Genomic DNA, 21,931 nt, shown 5'->3' with positions numbered 1-21,931 from the left:
ATGTCTGAGTTTGCTCAGGTAACCCCTGACTTGAGCCCCATCCACTCCTGGCTGTTCTCCAGACTCCTGCCTTCAGGAACAAAGTCCCAGGAGACCTTGCTGGTGAAGATGGAGGCAAAGGAGCCATGAAGTACATCGGTCCTGTCTGATTCTACTCTTACGAAGTTCAGCAGCAGGCCCACGTTCACCCTGTCTATTCTTTTACTGTAAGGAAGCAATGTCAGCTCATCTTGCTGCCCTCAGCCTCCCCTGCAGGTATCAAGTCCAGGGCAGCTTTGGCATCATCCCCACATCCATGGACAAGGATTCTAAATTCCTCCTTTACAGCTTGACCTGCTTCCACCTCCCATGTGCTGCCTTTTTGCCCTGGAGCTCTGTCAGTTCAGACAAGCAGCCTCATGATGTAAAGTCTTCTTTTCATAGGTACTTGGAGAGATCATTCTTGTGCCTGGAGCAGGCTGTCCTGTAAGGCTTGTCAGATTTCCTGAGCTCCTTCACCCTTCAGACCTACTTCCATGTCACCACGTTTATTGGCTGCCATCCCCCAGTATGTCCGTGTCTTCTCCTCTGGAGCCCACCAGCCTGTGCTCTGCTGCTGGCCTTCCTCCCTCCCCTCTGGTGCCTGGAATCCCACTCTTACCTGGTCATGACAGCCAAGGTGGACACTGATGTTCACATCCCTCACCAGCTCTTCTTTGTCTCCCAGTTTCAGATCCAGGTGAGCATCGCCCTTGTTGGCCCAGCAGACAGCCACGTTAAGAAGTTGTCCCAAGATCCTCTGGACTGTTGGCACCTGCCGCTTTGCCTGGCCAGTGAATGTCAGGGCAATGACAGTTCCCCATAGGAACCTGCTCATTGACTGGAGACTTCCTCAGGTTGCTGACAGAAGATCTTTTCCATTTCTTCCCCATGATCAAGAAGTTTGTAACACCCAACACGTTATCACTCTGTATTGGGTTTACATGGCAAAGTCTTGGAACTGGGGGTGAGTGTGGCTGTGCTACAGTTGTCACCTCTCTGAGAAGACAACAGGAGTTTGATGTCAGACAGAGCCGATATGAGCTGGCTCCAGGATGGACCCACTCCTTGCCAAATCTGAGCCACTCAGGGATGCTGGCAGCACCTCTGTGATATTGTATTTGAGAAAGGGTAAAAACCGCTGCACAACAGCAGGTGGGACAGAGCAGGGAGGAAATGTGAGAGAAAAAACACTGCAGACACCAAGGTCATATCCCATGGGACCCAAAGGTCCCTCAGCAGGCCAAAGCCTGCCCTCCTGAAATCCTGCTCTTTGCCTCGTTATCATCTTCCAGGAGCCTCAACTCTACTTTCCCAGCCCTGACTGTTCCATCCCTGACCAATCCTTTCTGGTTTGTAAGTGTCAAGTCCCACAGGGCACCTCACCTCACTGACTCCTCAGTCACCCGTGTCAGGAAGATGTTGTCAATGAGCTCCAAAACCCTCCTGCATGGCTGGTACCTTGCAGATATTGGGATATCTTAGGTCTGCCATGAGGACACGGCCCTGAAAACATGAGGCTTCTTTCATTTGTCTGAAGGAGGCCTCATCTAATTCCTCTTCCTCATCAGTGAGTCAGTAGCTGATGTCCACCCACCACAACATTGCCCATGTTGTTCTGCCCTCTCATGCTGACTCCTCAACTTTCAGCTGATATTCTCTGTCCCCAGGCAGAGCTCCACACATTCCTGCTGCCGTCCCACATGAAGGGAAACTTCCCTCTAAGTCCAGACCTCTGGCATTACGAGCACTAGCCCCCCAAGACCACAAAGTTTCTCCTGCAGGTGATATTCGTAGTGTCCTGTAACTCCTCATGATGTTATCTTGGGATAGACGCTCTCATCAGGATAAACCGTCTGCATGTAAACACTAACAGCTGGAGCTCCTTCTCCCCTTGGCTATGGCTGTTGTCTCCAGCTCTGATGCCTGTGAGGAGACACCTTGTCCTTACAGCGCAGGGGCCTCATGGCCTCCTTGTCCCCAGCCAGGAACCTGGGAGGTGTGGGACCATAGTCCTGCCCTTGGCCTTGCACAGCCCCACATCACACTGTCCCAGGAAGGGCCCTGGGCAACGTGGGAGGGACAGGATCTGCCTTCCCAGGGCTGGGGGTCAGGACTTGGCCCTTTGGTTAATGAAACACATCCAGGTTTACTCAGCATCAGAGAGACCTTCACCTTGCTTGTCCTGACCTGTCATCTCTGCCTCCAGTTTTCTTCTCTAACCAGACCCTGGGGTCATTTTCTCAGTAGTGTTCCTCAGGGGAACCCAGTAACATTACAAGAAACTTTGGAGTTTGAATCTGACTTGGACTTCTTGAGAGGTTTCTTCAACTGTGTCTCAGAGACTGAGGTTCATGGCCTCAGCACCAAAGCCACCAGAGGGGTCATTAAAGCGCCTGGGGCTGCTCCTGTGCTGCTGAGCTGGCCTGGGCTCCTGGGACACAGGGAGCTCATGGCAAGCGGCAGCGCTGCAGAGAGACAGCTCTGCCCAGGAGCAGCTCCTCTGCAAAGCGCAGCAGGGCTGAGGGCTCTGCCTGGGGATCTCAGGGAGACGAGCAAGGCAGAGAGAGATGAAAGGTGGTCAGGATGGGGAGGATGACTGAGAGCTCACTGGAGGAGAAATCTTTGCAGCCCTTGCCATGGTAAGTCTCTGGGTGCAGGGCAATGCAGCTGTAGCTCCTGGAGGCATCTCCTCAAGTTAGCACAGGCACAGCTTGTGGGATCTGTAAGGAGGGGGCTCTTGTCAGGCAATTTTGAACAGCTGTGAAGGTGGGTGAGCACCCAGGGGTGCCCAGGGCTGTCCTGCAGAGCAGGGTCCCTGCACCCCAGGGCTGTGCCAGGGCAGGGACTCTGCTGCCTGCCAGGGTCAGTGCTCAGCCTGCCCGGGGAGATCCCCACAGTGCTGTGGGGAGAAGCTGTGGGGGGAAGGAGTGACCCGTATCAGGGCAGGAAAGGTGCTTGTGCTCTGGAGAGGGTGCTGTGTGGGTCAGGGCTGCTCACAGCTCCAGATCACCCCCACGATTTTTCCGAGGTGATGCCTCAAAGAGAAGATCAATGCAAGGATTACCAGACAGATAGGGAGCTTTTCTGAGCCTTTCTTTTCAGTTTCCTATCCGAAGCGGTGAGGGGTACAGGAAAAGAGAAAAGGAAAATGAGCCCTCCTGCTTAAAAAAGTCACTGAGACTCCTGAACTGCAAATTTAAGTGATCAGAATGTCTGCCAGAAGCCTCAGAACATCCCTTCAGCCGCTGCTCTGCCTGTGCACAGCACCAGCATCACATTGGCTATACCCGTCAGTCTTACTCTGACCTGTCCTTTTCCCCAGTCTGCAAACAGGAAGATGCCCCCAGGCAGTGCCCTGTGAACAGGCAGGATCTGTAGGGCCAGGGTGAGGGCACAGAGGGTGGGATGGGGTCTGTGAGCTCTAACAGGGAAGAGACATGGGCAGGGAAACACCTCCCAGGCGGAGAATCTCCAGGCAGCAGGGAAATGATCAGAAATGAGAGGAAACTAAACTCAGAATTGTTATGGAGGGAGAACAGAGAAAACTCCCTTTGATCCCCTGCAGTGCAGATCCCTCCTGTGAGCAGCCCCCTCGCCTCCTCTCCCACCCAGCAAAGCCTCTGCCCTCAGGGCCGGGGGCTCCAAGGCATGAAGCAGCTCCTGTGCAGCCAGAGCTCCAGTTCCCTCTGCAGAGCACAGGGGCTGAGAGCAGCTGCCCGGCAATGCTGGTGTGTGGGAGGTGGCTGCACAGCTGGGGAAGGGTGACGCTGTCTGAGTGCCCGGCTGCCTCTGCCCTGGCCTCTCTCACACCCACCCTCACCGCAGTTTCCTTCTTGCTCCACTGCTCTGGGTCACTGCTGGTGTGATCTGGTTCTTGCTGTCAGGCTCTCTGGGGATGGGAGTTTCAGCTGCAGAGTCACAGCCTGATCTTGTGGGTCCTTTCCTGCAGCTGTGTCCATGGGAACACGTGTCCCAGCTTTGCTCTGACCTGTGGGGCTGTGGGCAATGCAGTGTGTGGGGCTGGGGAATGAGCTGAGTCTCCCTGAATCAAATGCCATCATTAGGACCCTTGGCTGTCTCCTTGAGTTTTTCTTCCAAGCTGCGAGCTTCCCTCCAGGATGCAAACCTGTCCTATAGCACGTTAGCATTATCTGAATTACTCATGCAGAAGTGCAGAGATGCTATGATGGAAGAAATGCTGTTTGGTTTGTGAAATGAGCCGTGTGTGTCCTGGGATAGAAGTGGGGTGCTGAGACCTGAGGAAAGGGTGAGACATGTTATGGTCCGAGGTGGGTCCCTCTGCTCTCAGCAGTGCCTGGTGGCTTTTCAGGGTAACATGGCAGTGTGATCAGCCTCCATCTCAGAAAAGTGCCAGCTCAGGACAGCTGGAGCAAGACAGAGGGACAGAGCAGCTGCCCTCACTCTGCACTGACCCACAGGCATCCTCTGGTCTCGCAGGACTCGCTCTGTTCTCCCTGAGTGCAGCAGAAATGCTGAGGGTTTCTGACACCCAACAACACTCTCCAGGGAAGTTGCAGGAAGCTGCAATAAAACAAGCCTCTCAAACTGCCTTGTTCCGTCCTGGTTCATTATCACTAGGAGAGCAGATGCTGACAGTCCCTCCTGCACCAGGAACGGGTCCATCTGACACAGCTGAACCCCAGGTCTGTCCCCTGCCCCCCGTTCCCATGACCCCTGCTGCAGAGCAGGGCTGACTCCTGGGCAGCCAGTGGGCACAGGCTGAAGGAAGGTCTGGAAAAGGACAAGGGGTGTGGAGCGGGGGGAGGGGGTATGTGATTTTGCTCAGAGAAGATTCTCCTAAATTGTCACTTTCTTTTGCTCCTATGACAGTGCCCCATGCTCATCAGCAAATGTCCAACAGCAGCTCCATCACCCAGTTCCTCCTCCTGGCGTTCACAGACACACGGGAGCTGCAGCTCTTGCACTTCTGGCTCTTCCTGGGCATCTACCTGGCTGCCCTCCTGGGCAACGGCCTCATCATCACCACCATAGCCTGTGACCAGCACCTCCACACCCCCATGTACTTCTTCCTGCTCAACCTCGCCCTCCTTGACCTGGGCTGCATCTCCACCATTGTCCCCAAGTCCATGGCCAATTCCCTCTGGGACACAAGGGCCATTTCTTATATGGAATGTGCTGCCCAAATCTTTTCCTTTGTCTTTCTCATTTTGGCAGAGTTCTATCTGCTCACCGTCATGTCCTACGACCGCTACGTTGCCATCTGCAAACCCCTGCACTACGGGACCCTCCTGAGCAGCAGAGCTTGTGTCCACATGGCAGCAGCCGCCTGGGCCACTGGGTTTCTCAATGCTCTGCTGCACACGGCCAATACATTTTCACTGCCACTCTGCAAGGGCAATGCCCTGCACCAGTTCTTCTGTGAAATCCCCCACATCCTCAAGCTCTCCTGCTCACAGTCCTACTTTAGGGAAGCTGGGCTTCTTGTGGTTAGTGTCTGTTTATCATTTGGGTGTTTTGTGTTCATTGTGCTGTCCTATGTGCAGATCTTGAGGGCCGTGCTGAGGATCCCCTCTGAGCAGGGACGGCACAAAGCCTTTGCCACGTGTCTCCCTCACCTGGCCGTGGTCTCCCTGTTCCTCAGCACTGCCATGTTTGCCTACCTGAAGTCCCCCTCCATCTCCTCCCCATCCCTGGACCTGGTGGTGTCTGTTCTATATGCATTGGTGCCTCCAGCAGTGAACCCCCTCATCTACAGCATGAGGAACCAGGAGCTCAAGGAGTCCATTAGGAAAGTGTTTTCATGGGCGTTTGTCAATACTGACCATCTTTCCATCACTGTCCACAAATGATGTCTAATTGTATCCCAATGCAGGCCTGTACCCTGTTTTATCTGTTTTACTTTGTTAGCATTACCCATATTGTTATTTATGGTTATTATGTTGGTACATAACTGTTCATGTTTAGCTCACTATCCTGAATAATGAACCCATTATAAATAGTTTTAAAACACCTGAAACCTGTATAAATGTTTTTCTAACACTGTGTCAGAGCTTAGTCTCCCATAGCTTCTCTGTAACAAAATGACATCTCCAGAGTGCAGTTCTTCAAGATTTGGTTGTTCTTCCAAAGCTGTTTTCAACAACAGGCCCAGGAATTTCCCTCAAAAGGGCCTGAGGAAAAAGCTCGATGTCACCTTGGAAGCTGATTCACAACAGAGTTGTGATTTAAGACACAACCCTTGCTGTCTGTTGACAGTGGAGATGGGGAGTGGTCATGAGATACAGTCAGACTGGGCTGTCCCAGTGCATGATGGGGCAGAGGACAATCCTCCCGGAGAGGAATCTGGAGCTGCCCGAGAGCCCGTGAGATACACACGGACCGGCTGTGCCTGAGGTGGGCAGTGACAGGACCCCACAGAGTGAGACATGGCCCAAGGCGGAGTCATCAAAGGGAAAGCACTAAATGCAGGTATCTGCAGGGAAGCAAAGATGGGCACAGACAATCTGACACAGACCAACTCCAACAGGCAACAGCACCTTCACAGCCACCACACCAACAGCAGCACTTACACAACCATGAGCAACAGAACTGACCCTGTCCTGTTGCCCCTCTCAGGCTGATCTGGTGTGAAGGTTGCACAAGTGGTCTGTACATCCTGGGTAGAACCTACCTGCAGTTTCACACACCCCTGTGGTCCTTCCCGTGTGGACCTGGGGTTTGGGTCAGCCCAGACTCAGAGATATTACCCACTTGGACATTCCAACCCTGGGGTTCTCCAGATCCTGGTGTCCTCCTCCTCCTTGCTAGCCTCACTTAGAATTGACCAAGAAGGTGTGTACATGCCATCACACCCAAACGCACACACAATAGTGAGCCCACTCACACAGCAAAGAGCCAGGAGCAGAGTTTAATTAGTTTTGTAGTTTAACCCTGACAAGCAGCTCAGCACCACATAGTCTGTCACTCACTGCCCCACAGCAGGATGAGGCGGAGGATCGGAAACACAAAAGAAAACTTGTGGGTTGAGATAAAGACGGTTTTACAGGCAAAGCAAAATCTATGCATGTAATCAAAGAAAACTAAGGAATTCATTCACTTCATCATTGGCAGGAGGGTTTTCAGCCATCTTCAGAGAAGCCAGGCTCCATCACATGTAACCGTTACTTGGGAAGACAAATGCCATCACCCCGAATGTCCTCCCCTCCCTTCTTCTCCCAGATTTTATTGTTGACCATGCTATCCTATGTTGTGGAACATCCCTTTGGTCAGTTTGGTTCAGCTCTCCCAGCCATGTCCTCTCCCAATTTCTTGTGCACCCACAGCCCCCATGCTGGTGGGGTTGGTGTGAGAAGCAGAAAAACCCTTGATACTGTGCAAGCACTGCTCAGCAATGACTGAAACATTGGGGTGGGACCAACACTGTTTCCATCACAAATGTAAAACGAACTCATACAAGTTGCTATGAATATAAGTAACTCTATCCCAACTGAAACCAGTCTATTAAGCAGGACAGACCATGGTGTTCAGGCAGGGGATTTGGCCAGAACAGCACTGACCAGCCACCTCCCCATGGGCAGCTTGTTTCTTGAACCCCCCTCCTCCCCACTCTTCCACAGATGGCTATTTCCATGATCCAAATTTCTCTGCCCCGATCTCCTCACAATTCATAGCCATCATCAGTTTCTTTTTCCCCAGTAGGCTCGGGTTTTCCCCACTTGCACTCAAATTTGATAGTTTGCATTCCATTGCCTTGGTCCTCTGGGACTTCAGTGGCATCACTGGTGGCTCCTCCAGGCGCTGATGGCCTTGCAAGACTTGACTGCCCAGACAGTCCCCAGTGCTCCCCTCTGTGCAGTCTGGCCAACCTGGTCACATCTGCAGCCACCTGTGAGGCCCAGCTGGCACACACGGAGCTGCCCATACTGCTGGTCCCTTCTCACATCCCTCAGCTTCTCATGCATGTCCCACAGTTTCCCGTGGCACGTACAGGTGGTTTCAGCCCAGGGCAGGGCCTCACCAGGGGCTCACTCATCTTTCTGCAGCCTTCCTGTCTGGTGTCCTTGATGACCTCATGATACCTGCCTACCTCTGGCCAATCACATTGCTGTCATGAGGTGACCTCACAAGTAACAATCTGGCCATGTTGGCTTTGTCCACATCTACCCCAGGTAACTGCAATAGAAGTGGCATCACAACCCACCTCCAGCCGTGTCATCTTCCCCTTCTCCTGCATCTCCCGTCTCCCAGGCTCTCAGCACTGCTGGGGGTGTTTTCCAGCATCCAGGTGACATCACCAGGCCTGTCTCACCACATGCCCAGTTGGGTTGTTTCCAAAGATGTGACTTCAAAATCCACCTCCCTCCCATGATGCCCCACCTTGCATCATCCTCTTCTGGCACCAGGGGTCACCTCCCAGCCAACCTCCCACACACTGCCCCTTTACCTGCCTCTCCTCTTTCCTACCCAGCACTGTCGTTTCTGCTGGGCAGGCAGCAACGTGCTCCCCATGGGGACTGCAGAGCCCTGGTGGGACAGCTCGGTGGTGGGAGGGCAGCCATGGGTGGGCAGGGCTCCTCAGGAAGGCAGGCAGGTGGATGAGGAGGTGGAGATGAGCTCTGTGCAGAGGGGAGCCTGGCGTGCACAGCCCTTGCCTTGGAGGGAGCTTCATGGTCACAGGTCCTGGATTACATGGCAAGTTGGACCATCTCTCAGTCTGCTGGGAGGGCAGCAGGGCTGGGCACAAGCAACCCAGGAGGTTCCTGCAGGGTGTGGAAGACAGCATTTTGAGACAAACACTGGACGAGCTGACTAGGGCTGGTCTCTTACTGACAGACAAGGTGGATCAGGCTGGGGAGCTAAGGATGAGGGCGGCCATGGCTGCAGTGACCGTGAGATGGTGGAGAAGCAGGGCAACTGCAGAACAACAGTGCAGTCCTGCAGGAGAGCTGATTTCAGTTAGCTGAGGATCTCCTTGGGCTGTCCTGGAGAACAAAGGGGCTGTTAAACTCTCTTGGATATTCAGGGACAACATCCTCAAAGCCCAGGAAGAAGCCAATCTGATGGTCAGGGAGTCGAGCAGGGCCTGGCAAGAGGTCAGCATGGGTGCACAGCAACCCCCTGCCTTAGGAGATCAAACAGCAGAAGGACGTGCAGGGAGGCTGGAGGGGAACAGGCTGCCCAGGAGACAGACAGACAGACACCTGGCCTGGGGGTGCAGGGATGGAGCCAGCAAAGCCAGCGCTGAGCAGTGGCTGAAATGGCCATGCAAGGGGAGCGCACCCAGGAGGGCTTCTCCAAAGATATTGTCAGCACAAGGAAGGCAGCTGAGGGAACCCTGGTCCCAGTGGCCAGTGGAGCAGGGGACGGAGTGACAAAGACAGTATCAAAACAGCAATTTTTCAGAAGAAAGATTCTTCCTTTGAGAGTGCTGGTAGGAAATGCACTTTGCTGAGTAACTGGGCGCACCTATGCATTTTACTCTTCATTTACCTCTACATAAATATTTCTTTTTCCTTATACTCACATAGAAAGACAGATAACACAGGTCTGTTGAGATCACTGTCAACATGACCATCTACAAAGAGAACAGTTCAATTAAGCTTTATATTCTTCTTTCCTCCATCAGGCAAGAGTGGCCAACAGCTTCGAGCATGACTCACGCTGTGCCAAGAGTAAAAAGTGGCATTGACAGTCCAGGGCAGTGGATTTTTTGGTGCCTTCGACTCTGTGCAAGACACAAGGATTATCTTTCTTAATGCTGTAGGCTTTGGTAGGATAGAAGTCTAGAGAACATTTTCTAAAAATGGAGGGAAAAAGAAACAAAATGAAAGATGTAGAGTGAAGGAAATGTCTTCTTGCAACTTTAAGCATCAAACGTTGTTGGTGTTGTAATTCTCCTTTCTTTGTTTTGATACTTTAAATACCAGTGTTTTCCCATGACATCAAAATGACACTATTTTGGATGTGCATTAAGAGCAAGAAGAGAACTTCTCTTCTTCCACAAGATTTGCCTTGTCAGCACTCTGTTAGTCTGTGCATCTGATCTCCCTCATCCTTCAGGTATTTCCTCTGCCCTAACTAAACTGACCATGTCTGAAGTCCCATTTCCAGCAGCTGATCTGCACACAAGCACTTGCGATTGGTCTCTGGATTGCCCTTCCCCTTACTCTTTGATCACTCAGACACTTGTCAACAATCCAGTTGCTGCTTTCAGCTTCATGGACTTAAAAGCTTCCTTGTCTTTCAGTAGTCTGTCTAATTCTGTCTTTAGCCAACTCTTTTATTGTGTTTATTTTCTAATTTCCTTTCTGTCTAAAACATTTCTTGCATGGTTATGCCTTGGAGAGAGTGAACCTCATTGGTGGCAGTTTGTCCTTGGCATACAGCTGAGGAATGTGTTTTCTTTTAACCATGATTCTTATCAGTTTATTTTGTTTGTTCAAAAGTAAAGAAAAGTCCCTCTTTGCCTGTGTGCAGCCAGGTCTCCAAGGAGAGCAGGTGGGAGCTGGTGCAAAGGAGCTGGAACATCCAGCTGCAGACTGCAGTGGAGAAGTCTGGTGTAAGGAAAAGGGATGCAAGTGCCAGGTGGCCAATGAGAGAAACGATGGGGTTGGGAAGGTGAGGAGCAAGGTTGTCCACACGGTGTCAGAGCTCAAGGGACAGCTTCTCCAATCAGTCCAGACCTCCTTAGGAGAGACCCTGGGTCAATCAAGAAGAGACATGGTTTCTTAGAGCTTTCTTCAGTGTAATGAGCCCCATGGTGCATTTGGTGCTGAGTCCTTGAACCTCAGGTGCTGAGAGGAGATTGCACAAACCTCTCCAGAAGTCAAAGTCAGAAGAAAAAAGTACAAAGTCCCTTGAAGTATTAATGAGTTCCACTGAGGGCAAGTACCAGCAAAGCCTCCCCAGGGACTCGTTAGAGCAGAGAATTGGAGGCCATGCTGGCAGATAAACAAAGGGTCATGTGCAGGCAGCTGAGGTGCTGAGAAAACTCTGGTTTTGTTGGACGAAGCAGAGAGGCCAAGGCCTGACCCCCAGCCCCTGGGAAGGCAGATCCTGTTCCTCACCCGTTGCTCAGGGCTCCTCCTGGGGCAGGGGCATGTGGGCTGTGTGATGCCGAGTGAAGGACAATGGTGTGACAGTTCCCAGCCTTACTGGGGTGTGCAGGGAGGCCATGGGGTGCCCCAGTGCCTGAGGACAACATGGCTCCTCATAGGCCTTGGTGGCAGAGATGATTGCCATAGCCAAGGGGACAAAGACTTGGGTTCTCTTGGCGACATCCAGCCTTGCCAGTGCCCTTTGCCATCTCCACCACGGGTTGTCCTACACTGTCCCACAGCTGCTTCTGTTTCCCTGCAGGCTGTAGACACCCATCTCGCTCCCTCCCCTTGCTCTCACCCTGATGTTTCCATACATTGACTGATGTGGCTCCACTGTCTTGCTCTGTTCCTTGAAACACAAGGAGGTGGACTGATCCCATGCTCCTGGATGATTTCTTGTACCACAGCACTACCCTTTGAGTGACATTTCTTCCTCCTCATGTCCATTCCAAGCTGCGCTGTGTGGCAGTGCTTCTCTCTGCTGGAGAAAGGAGGATCCTGAAAACTACTGACCTGTCAGCCTCTGACCTGTGCCTGGGAAGACCATGGAACAGATCCTCCTAGAAGCTGTGCTAAGGAACAAGGAGGACAGGGAGGTGATTTGAGACAGCCAGCACGGCTTCACCAAGGGCAAGTCCTGCCTGACTAACCCAGTGGCCTTCTACGATGGAGTAACTACGTCAGTGGACAAAGGAAGGGCAATGGATGTCAGATCTATCTCGACTTCTGTAAAGCCTTTGACGTGGTCGCTCACAACATCCTTCTCTCTACATTGGAAAGGTATATATTGGATGGCTGGACTGTTTGGTGGGTGAGGAACTGTTTCAATGGCTGCACCCAGATAGCGGTGGTCAATGGCACAATGTCTGGATGGCCACTGGTGACAAGTGGTGTCCCTCAGGGGTCCATACTGGGATCAGTATGGTTTAATATCTTCATCAATGGCATAGTGGGATCAAGTGCACCCTCAGCAAGTTTGCAGATGTCACCAAACTGAATGGTGTTGCTGACACACCTGAGGGACAGAAGGCCATCCAGGGGGACCTGGATAAGCTCAAGAAGTGGATTCATGTGAATCTCCAGAGGTTCAACGGCGCCAAACGCAAGGTCCTGCACCTGGGTTGGGGCAACCCCCGCTGTCAGTATGGGCTGGGGCATGAGGGGATTGAGAGCAGCCCTGACGAGGAGGACTTGGGGGGACTGCTGGTTGAAGACTGGACAGAAGTTGGCAATGTGCGCTTGCAGCCCAGAAAGCCAATCTTATTTTGGGCTGCATCCAGAGGACCATAACCAGCAGGTCAAGGGAGGAGATTCTGCCCCTCTGCCTCGCTCTGCTGAGACCCCAGCTGGAGTCCTGCATCCAGCTCTGGAGCCCTCAGTACAGGACAGACATGGACCTGTTGGAGAGGGTCCAGAGCGGGGCCACCAAGATGATCAGAAGGCTGGGACAGCTCTGCTGAGAGGACAGGCTGGGAGAGTTGGGGTTGTTAAGCCTGGAGAAGACAAGGCTCCAGGGAGACCTTATTGCAACCTTTCTGTACTTAAAAGAGACTGATAAGAATGACGGGGCCAGACTTTTTAACAGGGCCTGTTGTGACAGGACAAGGGGTGATGGTTGTGAGCTAGAAGAGGGGAAATTCAGGCCAGACACGTGGAAGACACTTTTTACAATGCAGGTGATGAAACATGACCACAGGTTGCCGAGAGAGGTGATGGGTGCCCCATCCCTCGAGACATCCCAGGCCAGGCTGGATGGGACTCTGAGCAACCTGATCTGGTTGAAGATGTCCCTGCTCATGGCAGGGGGGTTGGACTAGATGGCCTTTGAAGCTCCCTTCCAACACTCTTTATGATTCTATGATTCCTGCCACAAAGGAAATTTCCACAGTCTGGGAGATAACCCTTCAAGCATAGAATCATAGAATCATGGAATCATTTGAGATGGAGCAGACCATTGAGACCACTGAATCCAACTCCAGCACTAAACCATGTCCCTAAGAACCTCGTCTATACATAAACACCTCCAGGAATGGTGACTCAACCACTTTCCTGGGCAGCCTGCTCACTGCTTCACAAACTTTTCCATGAAGAATGTTTCCTAATTTCAATTCTGAACCTTCTCTGGTACAAGCTGAGGCCATTTCCTATGAGAGGAAGCCAGGTAGATGCCCAGGAAGAGCCAGAAGTGCAAGAGCTGCAGCTCCTGTATATCTGTGAATGCCAGGAGGAGGAACTGGGTGATGGAGCTGCTGTTGGACATTCGCTGCCTGTGGGCATGAGGACCTGTGCAAGGAGGAAAAGACAGTGACAGTTTAGATGAGACTTCTCTGGGAAAAACCAAAGCCATTTCACATATGCCTTCCCCCTGCTCCACACCCCTTGTCCTTTTCCAGACCTTCCTTCAGCTCCATGGCTGAGCCCTGGGTGGTGCTGGCTGGAGGTGCCGTGAGGAGCAGGGCCTGTGCCTGCTGGCTGCCCAGGTGTCAGCCCTGCTCTGCAGCAGGGGTCATGGAATGGGGGCAGGGGACGGACCAGGGGTTCAAAGTTGTCATCTGAAACTGCTGCTGGTGAAAAAGGGCCTGTGAGCATCTGCACAGTGACAGAGAATGAAACAGGATGGTAAAATGAAATTTGAAAGGTTTGGTTTTTTTACAGCTTCACAGAATCATAGAATGTTAGGGATTGGATGGGACTTCGAAAGATCATCTAGTCCAATCCTGCGACTCCCCTGGAGAGTGTTCTTGCGTGTTCAGAAAGTCTCATCATTTATGCTGCAGGGAGAAGAGAGCAAGCCCTGCGAGACCAGAGGATGCCTGTGGGTCAGTGCAGAGTGAGGGCAGCTGCTCTGTCCCTCTGTCTTGCTCCAGCTGCCCTGGGCTGGCACCTTTCTGAGAGGGAGGCTGATCACACTGCCATGTTACCCTGAAAAGCCACCAGGCACTGCTGAGAGCAGAGGTTTGCAGGCTGCAAAAAAGGACAGGTCCATCTAAGGCAGATGTGTCCAGCCAAGGTGATACTGCTGCTGTCCATAGGCAGAGGGGTGGTGAAGGGATGTTATAAGGCTTCTGGCAGATGTACTGATGACTCTGAGTTGCAGTTCAGGAGTCTCAGTGACTGCTTACAACTCGAGAGCTCCTTTTGCATTTATCCTTTCCTCCATCCCCCCACCCCCCAAGTCTTGGAATAGGAGACTGAAAGGACAGACTCGGGAAAGCGCCTGATCTTTGTAGTAATACCTGTATAGATCTTCTCCTTGAAACCTCCTATTGGAAGAGCAGCCCTGACCCATGGAGAACCCAGCAGCAGAAGGATGCTGCCCTGCCGGGGGTCGCTCCTTCCCCCCACAGCTTCTCCCCTCAGTGTTGTTGGGATCTCCCCGGGCAGGCTGAGCGCTGACCCTGGCAGGCGGCAGAGTCCCTGCCCCGGCACAGCCCTGGGGTGCAGGGACCCTGCTCTGCAGGACAGCCCTGGGCACCCTGCAGCTGGGAGATGGCAGCTGTCGTGCCCTGTCCATGCTAAGGAACAGATCCTTCTCCTCCACTCCAGCCATGGGATCTGCCAGCTCTGGGAGATAATTGCAGGATCCTCATCTGCACCACCCTGCACCCAGAGACTTACTGTGTTAAGGACTGTGAAGATTTCTCCTCCAGTGATCTCTCAGCCATCTCACCACCCCAGACTGCATTTCCATCTCTCTGCCTGGCTCCTCTCCCTTCGGTGCTGCAGGCAGAGCCCTCAGCCCTGCTGCGCTTTGCAGAGGAGCTGCTCCTGGGCAGAGCTGTCTCTCTGCAGCGCTGCCGCTTGCCATGAGCTCCCTCTGTCCCAGGAGCCCAGCCCAGCTCAGCAGCACAGGAGCAGCCCATGATGTCCCTTTCTCTGTCCCCTCTGGGCTCCCTCCAGGTGTCCCTGGGGCTTCAGGGGCACATCCTTTCAAACAACTTGAAGTAATCAGTGATGTTGATTCTCTCTCCTCTGCAGTGACACTTCTTGCCATCATTGTGTTCTTTGTACTAAAAAATAAATTGGTATGAGAATCATCTTTTCTTGTCCCATCATTAGGCAGGACAAAAGGAACGTTACAGGAAAGGACCAAATTTCTAAAAACTGCAGGAGGAATACGTTCACCTGAATGAATTTAGGCATTATATTTTGGTTTTATACTCATAGGTCTAGAGAGATATCCAGCAATCTTTTGGCCACGTCATGTCTGTGCTCTGAAGCAAAGCCTTTGCACACATGGGATCTTGGACACTTGGTACCAGGTTTCCATGGGGCAGGTCAGAGGTTTCCTGGTGCCACAGCTGGGGTGGTTCAGCCCACATGTGAGGCAATGTCCTCAGCCAGGGACTTGACTGGCTGAGCTGGAGCTGTCAGCGTTGCAGACAGAGCTGTGACACGGACGGAATAAACTGCCAAGGCAGGGTGGCAGAAGTTAGTTCATCTGGTCTGCAAGGACAGCAGCCTCCAAGCACAGCAACGGTCCAGAGCAAAACTCAGTCTAGATCTGTAAGTCAATTCAAGGGCCCTATAATGAGCTGTTACTACAGCAGGAACAGTTAAAGGAGAAACAAACAACTTGAAGTTACTGATGAATTCAATAAGGGAAAGAAGTGATATTCTCTGTGTCTCTGGTCCTCCATCTTCACCAGCAAGGTGTCTCAGGCCGCTGTCACTGGAGGCAGAACAACCAGCAGTGGATGGGGATCAAGTCAGGGGTCCCTGGAACTAACACAATCCTTTCCAGTCTATGGGACAGGAGGGGCAGCATCCCAGGAGCTGAGACAGCAGGACCATGTCACAGTGAGGACACTCTCCTATCCACCATCTTTGAAAGCTCATGGAGACTGGGGGCACTCCTTGACCACTGGCAGCTCTCAGACAGTGTGTGCACTTTTCAAAAATGGCCAATGGGTGAGCAGGGGAACTAAGGGCTGTGCCCCAGAACATGTCCACTGGGACCTCATTTCTGGGTGTCTGGAAGAGAAGGTGACGGGGTTTACCCAGGGCAGGATGTGCCTGTCCATCCTCTTTGCTTTCTGTGAGGAAAGGACAGGGTTGCTGGACGTGGGAAGAGCAGTGGTGGTCCGTTACCTGGAAGTCAGCAAGGCATTCAGCATCATCCCCCACAATATTCTTGTGTTCAAGGAAGGATATTATGGTTTGTGTCAGTGTGCAAGTAGGTGGGTAAAAACCATTCTGGATGGTCAGGCTTGGAAAGGTGCTATAGAAAGGGAGAAACTTTCCAATCCTGAGGACAGTCAAGCCCTGGAAGCTGTTTCCCAGGGGTGCGCATCCACTCTGTCCCAGAAAGTGACCAAGATGTGTTTGGATAAAGCCCTGAGTAATCTGGTCTGACCCTGCTTTGAGCAGGAGGTTGGTCAAGACACCTCCCGAGGTCTCATCCAGCCTGAATGATGCTGTCCTTTCATTCCCTTCATGTTTTCAATTTAGGGACAGCTCTCAGGTTCTCCCTGGCCACAGGAATAATTCACATGAGGTGCAGGGCTGCTTTACAAGTTCCCCCAAATAGCCCTGACCACATCTTGTGCATCCCTTTTCCTTTGCCCCCATCCAGGTTCTTCTGTTTTGCTGTCCTCATGCCCACCTTGTTCATCCTTACAGAGCAGGTTGCTCAACAGGTGTCAGCATCCATGTACAGAGTCTGCACACCAGCCAGGCAGCAAAGCCATCGTTACAGAAATGGAGACGAGGCACTTGACCAGCTCCTTGCACCCAGGAATCGGCATTTCTTGTCTGCAGAGATTCCTGGGAACACCTGAAATTTAAGTGCAGAGCATGTGAGTCCTCATTGGGTATCCTGGCTTGTCTCCTGACCCATGTGGTGCTTCAGGTTGTGAAGAGAATCAAAACCAACTTTTGGCTGGGGTAGTTTCATTTTACATGTGTCACGCAGGGCAGACGAAGGGAGCTCAGAACTCCAGTCTCTGCTGCACTGTTGGGACTTGAGAGACTGGAAATGCAGGTGACGGTGTGTGTCAGTGCACACCACATAAACATTCTGGATTCCTTTTTGCTTTTGCACTGACCTGAGATCTGTTCCTTGGCCTTCTTTGGCTAAAAAAGAAATAAAACTGCCCTATGTCACCTCCTCTCACACCAGAAAAAAAGGGGGAAAAATTATGAAAGAGGGGTGATTTAAGAGCAATTCTGTCCTAGGAAGTACTTTTTAAATTATAAATCTGGTAGAAGTGAGAGAAAAAGCTCTTAAAAAGAACTCCATGCAAGAGGTTAGCTACCGAGATGTAGCAGCTGTTTTGAGAAGCAAGAATGACTGATAGGAATGAAATTAAAAAACTTTAGTTCATCATCATCATCATCATCAGGAATAAGGAACTCCCTGTTATTCTTATTAGTGATTGTACCACTCTTCAAAAATATCCTTGAGATTGTCTCTATTTTTCACTGGCTCCAAAACTGAGCCTGCTCAGATTTTGAAAGGACTGCTTGAAATCTCTGCAACTCAGATCTCTACAACTGTCTCTCATCGAAGATCTTTTACCCCAGAAAGGGGAAAACTCCCAATGCAGGCACCAAACCAGTGCCCAACCTGCCTGGAGAGCCAGGCCAGTTGTGACACACAACAGCCGACCTCAGGGGAAGCTGGAGGTGATGGGAATTGAAATGGTTTTGACTCAAATCATAATTTAGGTTGGAAAAGACCCTTAAGGTCATAAAGTCCAATCGTAAATACGACACTGCCAAGTCCACCCCTTACACCATATCCCTAAGCACCATGTCTACACATCTTTTAAATACCTTCAGGGATGGAAGCTCCAATCCTGAGCTGGCAGGACAACACTGTCTGCAGTTACACATAAGATACCTGTCGTGGCTCTGATTTCAGAGCTCATTGGCAGAATTTCTCACACCCTTCACTGGGCAGGGCGGGTGTTGGGAGATGGGCACACACTTCAGTTTCCAGATGCCAGGACAGAGCCCAAGCCATCCTGCCCTTGGCCTCTGGCATCCCATTTCTTGAGATGCAAAGCTGCTGTGCCTTCTGTGGATAATCATGTTAAAATGCATCAATAATCATTCAAGTCTTTGTGTAATTTCTCTAAGAGTGTCAGTATTAAAAATAGTAAATATCTGTAACACAGCAGTCTGCATCTGTGGTAGCCCCACTGGCAGGGCCAATCCAATAGGTATTTGCAGTATAAGGCATGACACCCCATCCATAAGTACATATCTAAGTGGTTCAGATGAAGGGTGGTTTGGCAAAAATCACCCTGTTCCTCCCCAGGTGCACCGACACTGCTCATGTGCCTCTCCAGAGAGTGGCAGAAGCTGGATGCCCTTCTCGGGACAGACTCCTTCCAGGAGAGACACATCAATGCAGGTAACTCATCAGGTTTTTATGGCACTGCACTCACTATCAGTTTTGACATATTCGGTGTTTTCCTGTGACTACTCTTTCTGCACAAATGATCATAAAAAGACAACCATTTAGTAAGCCATGGTCATAAAGGGGCTGTTATGGACAAGAAAGCTCACCATGAACTCTGGGGTGAGCGAGGAAGTTTATAATAAGCACCAGGAAGAACCAAAGAGCTCAAGGCCTCTTCTGATGAGCGGGAGGCCCTGAGCAGCAGAGATTGACCATGTGTAGTTGTGGGAGAGGGACAGGGCATGTCAGGGAGAAGCAATGAGATGTCTAATAGCTTTAGTGAACCCTTACAGCCATGTCTGAGCCCAGAAATGGAAAGCAGTTGTTGTCTGCAGGTGGAGGAGGAATAGGAGGAAGATTTTCCTGGGAATATGGAAGGAAGAAAGGCCTCTCTTGGGCTAATCATATATGGCAGTGACATTTGCATGCTGTGGGCATGGCTGTGCCTGGGAGATGGGAATGGCTGCTGCTGGGGGGGCTGTGCTCAGGCATGGCCCATGAGCTGACCTTGCTCTGCTCCTCTCTTGCACTGCCCATGCTTGCATGGTCCTCAGGAATCATCCATGAACATGGTGGATGCATGGAGCTTCTGGAGTGATGTGGTACAGATACCAATAGAGGATTCAAGCAAGTTTGGGACTGGGACATTGAGGTGATTGGTGACCATTGCCAGGTGCATGAAAGAAGCTGGAGGAGTTGTGAGGAACTCACAGGCATTTCCAACTCCACAGAAAACCAGAGCCTTGCAGTTAAAGCAACAGCACTTCACATGAAACCCACCCTCAAAACACAAAACACTCACACTGACCACAGGCAAAGCCTTGAAAAACATTTGAGAAAAATATACCAGGTCCCAGGGATCAAGTCTCAGCCATTCTGGTGATAAACAAGCATCAAGGGCTGACATGGCACCAGAGCCACCTCCACATTGCCCTCACCACCTGTAACCAGTGTCTTCAAGTCTTTCCTTCACCAGCCTCCAGGGACAGGGACCTCGACTGGTTGTTTCCTTTGCAGCTTTGTCGGTGATGGCCCTTCATGGGGTCTGAAGCACGCTCAGAACCTTGAGTTTTGCTTCGGCCTTTCACTTCATTAGAGGTTTGTTCTTTCAGTAGCTGCAGTTCAGGATCACGGCAGCAGAGGGCTCATTAACACTAAAATGCCCTTACATGGCAAGGCTCTGTGCATCATTTTCCTAAATGCTTGAAGTCTGGTGTGGATGATTAGAGAGATTTCAGGAATAGCCAAGCAGAGAGCATTTCCATAATAAATAGCAATAAAACAGTATTTCTTCTATTTCCTTTCCTCCTCACCCTTCCCTGCCTTTCCACAATAGGTGGTATCAGCAGTCTCCTGTTCATATTGATGTGGAGCATCTCCTGATAAAGACTGGATATGACAGAAATGTGGGTGCCTAAATCACCAGAGCACCTCCAGAGGAATCACCCTCCTCTGGACCCAGAGGTGGGTGTTCCTGGGAATCTCAGGTGCCACAGCACAGCGATACTTGTGTTTAGGGAGATGGTCAAATGACTCATCTCCTTTTCTGTAATGGTGTCTGAGTTTGCTCAGGTAACTCCTGACTTGAGCCCCATCCACTCCTGGCTGTTCTCCAGATTCCTGCCTACAGGAACAAAGTCCCAGGAGACCTTGCTGGTGAAGGTGGAGGCAAAGAAGCCGTGAAGCACCTCAGTCCTGTCTTACGAAGTTCAGCAGCAGGCCTGCATTCACCCTGTCTATTCTTTTACTGCAAATGAAGCAGTGTCAGCTTATCTTGCTGCCCTCAGCATCTGCTGCAGGAGTCAAGTCCAGGGGAGCTTTGGCATCATCCCCACATCCATGGACAAGATTTCTAAATTCTTCCTTTGCAGCTTCCCCTGCTTCCACCTCCTGTGTGCTGCCTTTTTGCCCTGGAGCTTCACCAGCTCAGAGGAGCAGCTTCATGAGATAAATGCTTCTTTTCATGGGTACTTGGAGAGATCATTCTTGTGCTTGGAGCAGGCTGTCCTGTAAGACTTCCCAGATTTCCTGAGCTCCTTCACCCTTCAGACCTACTTCCATGTCACGATGTCACCATCTCGCCCGTCATCCTCCAGTATGTCTGTGTCTTCTCCTCTGGAGCCCACCAGCCTGTGCTCTGCTGCTGGCCTTCCTCCTCCTCTCTGTAAAGCAGTTGGCCCAAGATCCTCTGGACGGTTGGCACCTGCTGCTTTGCCTGGCCAGTGAATGTCAGGGCAATTACAGTTCCCCATAGGAACCTGCTCATTTACTGGTGACTTCCTCAGGTTGCTGACAGAAGATCTTTTCCACTTCTTCTCCATGATCAAGTAGTTTGTAACACCCAACACATTGTCACCATCTACCGGGTTTACATGGCAAAGTCTTGGAACTGGGGTGAATGTGGGTGTGCTACAGTTGTCACCTCTCTGAGAAGACAACAGGAGTTTGATGTCAGACAGAGCCGATATGAGCTGGCTCCAAGATGGACCCACTCCTTGCCAAACCTGAGCCACTCAGGGATGCTGGCAGCACCTCTGTGATATTGTATTTGAGAAAGGGTAAAAAACGCTGCACAACAGCAGGTGGGAGAGAGCAGGGAGGAAATGTGAGAGAAAAAACACTGCAGACACCAAGGTCATATCCCATAGGACCCAAGTAGGTCCTTCAGCAGGCCAAAGCCTGCTCTCCTGAAATCCTGCTCTTTGCCTTCTTATCATCTCCCAGGAGCCTCAACTCCACTTTCCCATCCCTGACTGTTCCATCCCTGACCAACCCTTTCTGGTTTGTAAGTGTGAAGTCCCACAGGGCACCTCACCTCACTGACTCCTCAGCCACCCATGTCAGGAAGATGTTGTCCATGAGCTCCAAAACCCTCCTGCATGGCTGGTACCTTGCAGCTATTGGGATATCTTAGGTCTGTCATGAGGATATTGCCCTGGAAACATGAGGCTTCTTTCCTTTGTCTGAAGGAGGCCTCATCTAATTCCTCTTCCTCATCAGTGAGTCAGTAGCTGATGTCCACCCACCACAACATTGCCCATGTTGTTCTGCCCTCTCATGCTGACTCCTCAGCCTTCAGCTGACATTGTCTGCCCCAAGACAGAGCTCCACACCTTCCTGATGTTCTCCCACATGAAGGGAAACTTCCCCTCTAAGTCCAGAGCTCTGGCATTATGAGTACCAGACCCCCAAGATGCCACAGTTTCTCCAGGAGGGGCTATTTGTAGTATCCTGTAACTCCTCCTGCTGTTAACTTGGGAGAGACACCTTTATCAGGTTAAACCATCTGCATGCAAAGATTAACAGCTGAGCTAATTGTGCTTGAGAAACTTTGGAATTCACCCATCAAAGAGCTCTGAAGTTGTACAAGGAGAAGCGGCCAGTCCTGTATCGGGGCAGGAGAATAACCCCATCCATCAGG

At 51.4% G+C, this 21,931-nt stretch overlaps 1 protein-coding gene across 1 annotated transcript; it reads left to right on the top strand.

Annotated features, from left to right (window-relative positions):
- Nucleotides 1–4,892: 4,892 nt before the first annotated feature.
- Nucleotides 4,893–5,852, top strand: LOC136000751 (olfactory receptor 14J1-like). Its single transcript, XM_065654705.1, has one exon. It carries the CDS (start codon nt 4,893–4,895, stop codon nt 5,850–5,852), a length of 960 nt encoding a protein of 319 aa, XP_065510777.1.
- Nucleotides 5,853–21,931: the final 16,079 nt, after the last annotated feature.

Source organism: Caloenas nicobarica, chromosome 34 (assembly GCF_036013445.1).
Source record: "Caloenas nicobarica isolate bCalNic1 chromosome 34, bCalNic1.hap1, whole genome shotgun sequence".
NCBI lineage: Eukaryota > Metazoa > Chordata > Aves > Columbiformes > Columbidae > Caloenas > Caloenas nicobarica.
The sequence above is the reverse complement of the archived record's forward strand: the minus strand, read 5'-3'. Positions and strand labels throughout refer to the sequence as shown.